This window comes from Psittacula echo (assembly GCF_963264785.1).
Source record: "Psittacula echo genome assembly, chromosome: Z".
Taxonomy (NCBI): Eukaryota; Metazoa; Chordata; class Aves; order Psittaciformes; family Psittacidae; genus Psittacula; species Psittacula echo.
The window spans coordinates 24,211,852-24,221,825 of NC_137742.1; the positions used below are offsets into that span (position 1 = coordinate 24,211,852).

A 9,974-nucleotide genomic window follows, 5' to 3' on the forward strand; every position below is an offset into this window, starting at 1 on the left:
TGCAATAGAACTGAGGGGTGATGGTTTTAATCTAAAAGAGAGGAGATTCAGGCTGGATGTGAGAAAGAAATTTTTTACAATGAGGGTGGTAAAAACACTGGCACAGGTTGCCGAGAGAGGTGGTGGATGCACCATCCATGGAGACATTCAAGACCACTGGATGTGGTTCTGGACAACCTGATCTAGTTGAAGGTTGTCCTGCTCATTCCAGGAGGATTGGACTAGATGAGCTTTGAAGGTCCCTTCCAATCCTAAAAATTCTATGATTTTATGTTCCAGTCATGGAAAACGTTTCTAAACAAAACCAGGCTTACTAAATGTTTTATATGTTTAAAATACTTACTGCACAAGTTAAAAATCAGTCTGTAAATTCACTTGCTTTGTTTGTCTTTGCAGCAGCTATTTTAGCTGCTGTATTGCTATAATAGAATATTATAAAGGTTCTTCTCCTTTCTAAAAGGAAATCAGTTATATTTTCCAGAAGCAGTAAGCAATCAAATTGTAGATTTGTTGGTAAAACAAATTACCTGATGACATTCTAGCAAAAATAGCAATTAATGTAGTCTGTAACTTAAAAGCTTTCTTTTTTCTTCTTTTAAATCCTGTTTTAAAAGTAGCTACTAAGCTTTCAAGTTGTTATTCAATTTACACAATTTACACTGCTTCTGGTAAAAATTATCATTCTTACTGCTCTTGGGAATGGCAGATTAATATCATAATTTGTGAAAACAGCTGCATCTGTAATAGTCTTCATTGTAGCTGGAAATCAAAAACAAACCTTGTGTGCCTGTCTTCCTGACCTTCTCATAGATGGATGGAACAGTGCACAAATGAATAATACACTCCAACCTGCTGTGTATGTCATTCCACTGACATTATTACATGCCATAGGACTCACCCATGAAAAAGGCTGGTGCAGATTGTCAGCAGAGGCCAGTTAGATATTCATAGTAAAAATACAATGTAAATAAAGGTGCTTGAATTTTGAAGGACCTCACAGGACCATAGCATCTGAAAGGGATAATTGCTGTGATCAAGTCTAGTCTTGAGCCACCTTAGGTAACCAAGTAATATAATCCGTTTCATAAGCTGGTCAAGCTCCACATTATAAATAGAGGTGTTTCCACTTCCTGGTGCTTATTGAGCACCTGTTTCAGAATCTCACTGCCATAATAGTTACAAACATCTCTTAAAAACCTAGCTCACACATATTCCTGACCAGTTTAGTCAAATTTGTTCTTATGTCAGTATTGCCTCTTAAGCATCAATAGCTCTTTCCACTCTGGGGCATTTCAATGGTATGCCTAATGGCAGTAATCTTCTTGAGACTTTTATTGCTAATCCATGCATTTCGTATGTGTTTCTAGCACCAGTGCAGGCTTAAGTGGCTATTGACACATTTGATCCTTCATTTGCCCTGGACTTCAAGAGATCAGGCTTTGGCCTCTTTAGGAGCCTGCTTAGTAAGGTTCCATGGGACACAGCCCTAGAGGGCAGGGGGGCCCAAGACTCTCGGTTGTTATTCAAGGATCACCTGCTACAAGCTCAGGAGTGTTGCATCCCAACTAGAAGGAAGTGCAGCAAGAGGGCCAGGAGATTTCCTTGGATGGATAAGGAGCTGCTGAGGAAAATTCAAAGGAAAAAAGAGGCATATAGAAGGTGGAAGCAGGGACAGGCAGCCTGGGAAGAATACAGGGATGCTGTCTGGGAAGCTAGGGACCAGGTGAGGAAGGCTAAGGCCCAGTTAGAATTGAACTTGGCTAAGGATGTTAAGGATAATAGGAAGGGATTCTATAGGTATATATACATATATATATATACATATATATATACGTAGCGAGTAAAAGACAGACTAGGGACAACGTAGGCCCCCTTCGGAAGATATCGGGAGAACTGGCTACCCAGGATCTGGAGAAGGCTGAGGTTCTGAATGACTTCTTTCCCTCAGTCTTCACTGGCAAATGCTCTGACCACACTACCCAAGTCTTGGAAGGCAGATGCAGGGATTGTGAGAATGAAGACCTTAGGCCCACTGTAGGAGAGGATCTGGTTCGAGACCATCTTAAGAACCTAAACGTGCACAAGTCCATGGGACCTGACGAAATCCATCCGCGGGTCCTGAAGGAGCTGGCGAATGAAGTTGCTAAGCCACTGGCCATCATATTTGAAAAATCATGGCAGTCAGGTGAAGCTCCCGACGACTGGAAGAAGGGAAATATAACCCCCATTTTCAAGAAGGGGAAAATGGATGACCCGGGGAATTACAGACCAGTCAGTCTCACCTCTGTGCCTGGCAAAATCTTGGAGCAGATTCTCCTGGAAGGAATGCTAAGGCACATGAAAAACAAGGAGGTGGTTGGTGACAGCCAGCATGGCTTCACTAAGGGGAAATCCTGCCTGACCAATTTGGTGGCCTTCTATGATGGGGCTACGAAACTGATGGACAGGGGCAGAGCAGTTGACGTCATCTACCTGGACTTGTGCATGCATTCGACACTGTCCCACATGACATCCTTGTCTCTAAATTGGAGAGACATCAATTTGATGGGTGGACCACTCAGTGGGTAAAGAGCTGGCTGGATGGCCGCACGCAAAGAGTTGTGGTCAATGGCTCAATGTCCAGCTGGAGACCGGTAACGAGTGGTGTCCCTCAGGGATCGGTGTTGGGACCGGTCTTGTTCAACATCTTTGTCGGTGACACGGACAGTGGGATTGAGTGCGCCCTCAGCAAGTTTGCTGATGACACCAAGCTGTGTGGTTCGATTGATACCCTGGAGGGAAGGGATGCCATCCAGACGGACCTGGACACACTTGTGAGGTGGGCTGATGCCAACCTTATGAAGTTTAACCATGCCAAGTGCAAGGTCCTACACCTGGGTCGGAGCAATCCCAGGCACAGCTACAGGTTGGGCAGAGAAGAGATTCAGAGCAGCCCTGCAGAGAAGGACTTGGGGGTGTTGGTCGATGAAAAAGTGAACATGAGCTGGCAGTGTGCACTCGCAGCCCAGAAAGCCAACCGTATCCTGGCCTGCATCAAAAGGAGCGTGATCAGCAGGTCGAAGGAGGTGATCTTGCCCCTCTACTCTGCTCTTGTGAGACCTCACTTGGAGTATTGTGTGCAGTTCTGGTGTCCTCAACATAAAAAGGACATGGAACTGTTGGAAGAAGTCCAGAAGAGGGCCACAAGGATGATCAGGGGACTGGAGCACCTCCCGTATGAAGAGAGGCTGAGAAAGTTGGGGCTGTTCAGCCTGGAGAAGAGAAGGCTGCATGGAGACCTCATAGCAGCCTTCCAGTATCTGAAGGGGGCCTACAAGGATGCTGGGGAGGGACCATTCATTAGGGACTGTAGTGACAGGACAAGGCGCAATGGGTTAAAACTTAAAACAGGGGAAGTTTAGATTGGATATAAGGAAGAAATTCTTTACTGAGAGGTTGGTGAGGCACTGGAATGGGTTGCCCAGGGCAGTTGTGAATGCTCCATCCTTGGCAGTGTTCAAGGCCAGGTTGGATGAGGCCTTGGGTGGCATAGTTTAGTGTGAGGTGTCCCTGCCCATGGCAGGGGGGTTGCAAGTAGATGATCTTAAGGTCCTTTCCAACCCTAACTAAAAAAAAAAAAATTAAAAAAAAAAAAAATTATGCCAGCACGACTGTTTTGAAGTTACACATAAAATAGATGATGGAACAGATTAGGTGAAAGAAAAACATGTACCCCGTGCATTTTTTTGGTCTGCTTTATTTTTCATCTGTGTGCTGCCCTGACTCTTCTGCTGCTGTCATTGATGGTGTGGTTTACAGGGACAGAAATGAGCAGCAGGGGGCAGAAGGGAAAGAAGAACATCTTAAGGTAATACTGGTGCTGGACATGAACCTGATCCTTAACCCACGCTTGTTTAGATACACCTACTGTTCTACACTGCACTGCAGGAAATTGAGTGTAATATCTGTTATAGTTTGAGCTAGTAATTTCAGGCATTAGCAGCAGCTTGCCCATGGTCACATAGTATAGTTGCAGTGTACATGTAACTTTATTTACACACCTACATTTGCTAACCCCTCTGTCTGATTTAAACTGAAGCAACTTTTGATTGGCTCAGAACCAAGCAATGGTTGTTGCCATTTACCAAAAGCAAAATAATTGCCTCTTGCTGATCCAGTTGCTGTTTGAAGAAAGCTGTTTGCTGTTGCATCTGGTTCCTACCATTATTAGTAGAATTTATTTTCCAGTTAATATCTGGGAAGTTAAAGTTTCTGTCAGTGACACAATTTACCGTAATATTTTCTCTCTAATAACATGGCAAGTGTAGTTGCAGAGCATTTTTGAAATAGTCACAATATTTTAGCTATACTCTTGTTTCTTTATAGTCTATTCAATCTTTAATTTTGGCATTGTTTCTTTGTTTTCTTTGTTTCCTTCTTGAACAGGTAAGATGAAGTTAGTAAATTACTGATTTTATTGCAGTATGATACATGGAATTGGGGAATTTATTTATTTATATTTTTATGTAGACAAAGAGTATGAAATGCTAAGCCATGAAAGAAATGCCCAAGATTTCACCTGTGTATGTATTTTTACTTGCACATTGTTTTTTATTAATCTGTTGTCAGCTTCGTTGGCCCTAAGCACAGTGTAGTTGACTGGTAGCAAGGTAACAGTGCATGTCTCTAAATGGTTATTTGAAAAGATGCATGTAGTGATTGTTTTTGTATGTAATGTTGTTTTACACGTTTTGAAGGCTCACCTTCATTGGTCAGTTAGAAAGACTTACAGGTCTTTCTGAGTTGTACTGCCTTTGTTAATCTACATAAATGAGTGCTTCCTTCTGTCAGCAGGAGGAAACAAGGCATCAGAATTTCAAAACCAGGCAGTTCTGTGTTTTCTGTCCCTAACAGCTAGACAACCACTTGCTGGATTTATGGCAATCATTTATGCAGCTGTCAAATCTGTTCGTGTATCCCTCAATGCAACTAGCCAACCTACTAAGAAAACCAGGTGGCATCTTTTCCTTTGTGTTTAAAATTAGTGCTCTGCAGTAATCAGGGACCCTGCATTCAAGTTCATTAAATCAGTCCAATTTTAATTATTAATTAGATTTGTTACAGAGGCTGAAATTAGTATCATCTATTGGTGTTGCGACTGTTTTAGGCTTTGTTTCTGATAAAGTTGGTCAGTGACAGAGCTATGTTTTCTACATGTCTGTGTGAAGGATATGAATGACAGGCAGCTGTAAGTTCTTTAAGAGAGAGTTATTTGTTTCGTATCATGCACTTTCACATAGTTCAGCTCTTACGTTGTTCAGGCTGTTGTTTTCCATTGATTCTATTTTACTTTTATTTTGAGCATAATTTGACACATTTCATATTCTTTCTGATGTTCTTGAGTGGTGGTGGAGTGGGGTGGTGTTAGAGTTTAGAGCCTTGAACCTAGTTTTGAGGAGGTTCCCCTTTCAGCTCCCACAAGGTTGTACCAGACTTGCAGTAGCAGTGTGTGAAAAACTAGGCATAGGACTGTCCAGAGGGAAACTGTTTGTGACTTAATGAAGGACTGTTCTTTGGTGGATTTGTAGATTCAGGGTAGAAGTCAGTGGTTTAGGGGGATGGCAAACCGCTGCATTCTGAGAATGTTAATACTTAACCTTTTGCTCTCATGAAAGCAGCTTCATTTATCATAAACTTCTAACTGCCACTTAGTTTCGAAAGTCCAGTGGAGAAGCTACTGAGGCATTAACTTAGTAACTGAGTTGGTATCAGAGAAATAGAACAGAGGTGGAAGGAATATTCTTTATTCAGGCTTCGTTTTCAAAGTTAAATCATCAGCGTGCTGGACATTGATATTTCTATGCCCGTAGAAAGGAAAAGTAAACATCTTGCCTACACTGGTGTGGGAGAATTTGAAGAAACTGGTAAAAAGGGAAAAAAAAACCTCAATACAAAGATTAAATAGAAATGTTGTCTTTTATTTTCATCTTGCATAAAAATAAATTTGTCTAGGCTATTTCTAGAGAATGCCTCTTATAGATGAGTGAGACTTTTAACAAAAAGTCTTGCCTTCAAACAGAAGAGCAGTTGGCTCTTTTTGATTGTTGGTGTTTCATTCTTCTATGTTTTTCCCTCAGGCTGAATTGCCTATCCTTTTATGCATGCTCTCTGCATTGTATGCCAAAACCTATCTGAGCACTTATGCACATACCAAACTGGTTTTGCAATAAAATTAATACAGGTACAGTAACTAGTGTTAAGAAAAAAAGGTATTTAAGAGAAAAAAGTATTTAATTTAAAAATAGTGTTAAGCAAACATCGCTTTCAGTAGCAAGCTCTCCCTGTGTGTGTTTCTATTAGCCTGCTTCATTCAGTTGCCCAAGTCTTGATCCCTCTCCTTTATATAACCAAGTTGAATGTTTGTTGGGGTGGAAGTAGATGCCTGTATTTCTGTAGCCAGTGTCTTCATAACTTGTATTTGGATTTGTTGCCCCAAATCTGGGTTTTTTTGAAAATATTGTTAAAAAGATTAGTGAAAAAACAGCCATTTAGTGCTCAGCACAGTAAGATCAGCTACATATATAAGCTTTTCTTCTAGCTAAAGCTGAAATACACTTGATTTCTATAATCAGGATTAATAGTACATAAATTACAGTAAATTTATGTAGCTCTTCTGGTAATAAAATGAAAATGTATGTTTAAAATTCACAATAATTAAAGGAATAAATTTTCAAGTGAGTAACAACTAGAAGTTCTCCTCCCATGGCTGATTATGTGGCAGACATCCTGTATAAATGTAAAATTATTTGTTGTAATGAATCTACAAACACATGTGGGTTTTATTCCTTATTTCAAAAATGCAAATACTGTCTGTTTCTGTAGAGATTCAGTAACTGTTACTATGTTTTTCTTAAAAGATTGAATAGTAATTTAATCTGTCTGGTTTTGCCAACACCAAGGTTTTTATCGTTGTCTGCACTTAGTCATCCTATAGATGGAAAAGGTAGAAGACAGACCTCTGATTTATTTAAAATTAGACACAATTGTTAAGGGTAACAGCTGTGTATGATCCTGCTGGACAAGTTATGGCTCTAGAAAGGACTTTATTCTTGCTTCTAAAAATATTCTGTAATTATTAAAGGTTTGTTTTCTTTTTCTTAATGTTTGCTATAAACCTCCTCTTGAACTAGAATCCTGCTCTGCAAAGATCATTTTTATACTTTCAGGTCCATTGGGCCACAGCTTTTGTTGAGAATGACATTAGGAGCAGAAATCACTAGCCAACTCAAGGCTTCTTCATACATAGCATCAGGCCGAAACCTTCTGAGATGGGACCTGTCATCGGACCAAATTAGAACAAGAACAGAAGAACTAATCAGGAAGGCAAAACATGTATATGACAGTGTCGGGATGCTTGATGTTGAAGAAGTAACACATGAAAATACTGTACGGGCCTTGGCAGATATAGAAGTGGAATATGCAGGTTAGTGTATATTTTCTGTGATTCTTTCCATAGGGCATTATGTCTGCACATAAAGAAACATTGAGAAAAGATAGTTGTTACTTACCATTCTGATCTGTGCTGTTCTGGTGTAGAATGTGTAGAGGCCTCTCAAGGGTCCTCTGATTACAATAACCTTTCAGTATCTCTGAATATGTAAACATGATCAGCTAAAAAGATCCTGCTGCCTTATTCTAGAGACAAAAATAAGCATTAGCAAAACTGTGCTGTTGTTCTCTTTGGCATAACCAGGGAACTGTTCAACAGTCAACTGGTGTTGGTCACCTCTTTTCTTTTTGCATGTGAAACTCCATATGGTTACATTTGCTTTTCCAGCTGTGTACATCTGCTTGGGGGCAGTGTGTAGCAGTGCAGATTACAGTGTCTGTAGCATGCATGGGTGCATTCAGATGTGATCAGCAGTGCTTTTTGCAGACACTGCAGAATCTGAGGCAAGCAGTCAAATGGAATGATTGAAAGCTCTTAGTGGAGAAAATGTGATGAAAATGGGGGCATTTTTGAATGCTTTTTTGAAAGAAGACTGCTCCACTTGGTCACTTTTATGTTATAGCCTGAAAGGCCTTGAAGAATCCATGAAGAGGTGTTGGTCATGCAGTCACCTCTAGACAGTTCTGAATGAATTATGAAGACATGCCAATACATGGATGGAGTTTAATGGTCAAACATAGATCATTTAGTTAATTTGTTAATAATTGTCAGTCAGAGAAGATGGGAGCATAAAAGTGTGTCTTGGATGGCTTTGTTTTGAAAAACCAAACAGATGGTAGCTGCATGACTCTCAAAAAATAGTCAGTGTAATAAAATGTCAGGGTCTCTTAAATCCTGTAAAACAATCTGCAGTAGCAACAGAAGTGCTAAAACCAGCCACCTTAGCTTGCAGCAAAATCTTCACCTAGCGAAAAAGAACAGCCTCCAGCTCAAATGATTGTACTGTAATATTCGTCTAGCTTTCACATTACTTAAAATTACAGTTTAGCCACATCCAGTGAATTGAGTGGGATTGATGCTGGCAGAAAGACTGAGTAGTCTTCACCTGAACAGCTTCCTGTCAGGTTCAGTTTTAATTGTACCAGCACATTTGGTATAATTATTGTAAGCCTTTTCACCAAGGTATAAAACTCTCTACTTTAAATTAAATTAGAAAATCTATGTTTGATTCAGAAATAGTGGCCATCAGCTTCTCAGCATAGTGACCAAGACTTGCATCTTCCAGGATTTATTTCTTTTTTCTTTACATGCTATTGCTGTAGTGGACCATATTTAAGCTTTTACTTCTAACCTTCGAAGCTGTATGTGAAATTAGCATGGTTTACCTGTGAAATACCATGGCGTATGGCAAGGATGTATTAGCGTAGCAATACTTCCATTAGAACCTTGGATTTTTAAGGCCTGTTTGTCCCTTTCTCATGTGCATGAAAGTCCTACCCCAGTAACTGGAATTAACCATCTGAAAAGACACAGATGACAACAGGCCATATATTTCACTTGGAAGCTGCCAAAACTCATTTTGAAACGTCTTGGCATGATGACAGGAGTGAGGGAGGGGTTTTCCTATGGACTTCAAGAAGAACCATATGCCCATGTTTGCATTCCAAAGGTTTCTGAAGAGTTAAGAGTATCTTGGGGTTTGATAAAACAACTTCAGATTACATAAAATTACAAAGCTTTATATCATCCTAAAATATTGTTACTTTAAAATATGCTTTTGGGGAGGTGAAATTATAATTGGTTTTGAATTAGCTTAATTCAACTGGTTATAACAATTCATTTCTATTCTAGGAGTTTCTATGTAATGTCTTTATACGATGCTGTATTCCTTTAATAAGCAAGGATTTATGTAACCTCAAAAGTGTATTCTGAAAAGCTAGTATTATTATAGGAGTGCCAAATACATAGACAACGTCTTCTGTGTTTGCCTTATTGTTTCTTATTAGACACAAAAGATGGGAAATAGACGCTGTCCTCGTAACATTGTAAAAATAACTTCAAGGTAGATGAGCCTGTTTGAAACATTCAGAGCTTTTCACTTTAAATGCTAACATGGAAGCATCTGTGCCAGCTATGAAACAACATCAGTCTTCACTTACAAATAGTTCATCTTGTAAAAATCACATATCATATTTTTACACCTTTCAGTTGACTTTGTAGAAGAAAGAAGATGAGGTAATTAGGTTTGGGTAATAGTTTCTGTAAAATGTTTGTTATAATAGTGTGCAGTTTTGTCCTTTCAACTATTCATTTTTACATATCTGTAAATCACTTTATTTATTTCAAGCCTGACCTGAGATGTCAGGTTGCTTTGGGTTCCTGTTTTCTTAGGTCTTTTATAAATATCAAAAGGGGGGAATTTCCTTATCCTTAACTCATCCTTAAAGTGTTTCTAGCCTTCTGTGTAAGCGTTCATTGCCTTTTATTTAAACAGTGGAAAGAAGCATGTTGGATTTTCCCCAGCATGTCTCACCTGACAAAGAGG

General features: G+C 39.6%; 2 protein-coding genes across 2 annotated transcripts in view; one reads left to right on the forward strand and one right to left on the reverse strand.

Annotated features, from left to right (window-relative positions):
- Positions 1-2,111, reverse strand: part of CENPK (centromere protein K) — a 139,719-nt gene extending 137,608 nt beyond the window's left edge. The window contains exon 1 of the mRNA XM_080638510.1: positions 2,034-2,111. The gene's annotated coding sequence lies outside the window, so the exon portion shown is untranslated. The remainder of the gene's footprint in view (positions 1-2,033) is intronic.
- Positions 1-9,974, forward strand: part of NLN (neurolysin) — a gene marked incomplete at both ends in the record, with an annotated part of 40,281 nt that overhangs the window by 6,990 nt on the left and 23,317 nt on the right. The window contains 2 exons of the mRNA XM_080638273.1: positions 7,206-7,462; positions 9,924-9,974. Coding sequence (XP_080494399.1) covers positions 7,206-7,462; positions 9,924-9,974 — 308 coding nt within the window. The remainder of the gene's footprint in view (positions 1-7,205; positions 7,463-9,923) is intronic.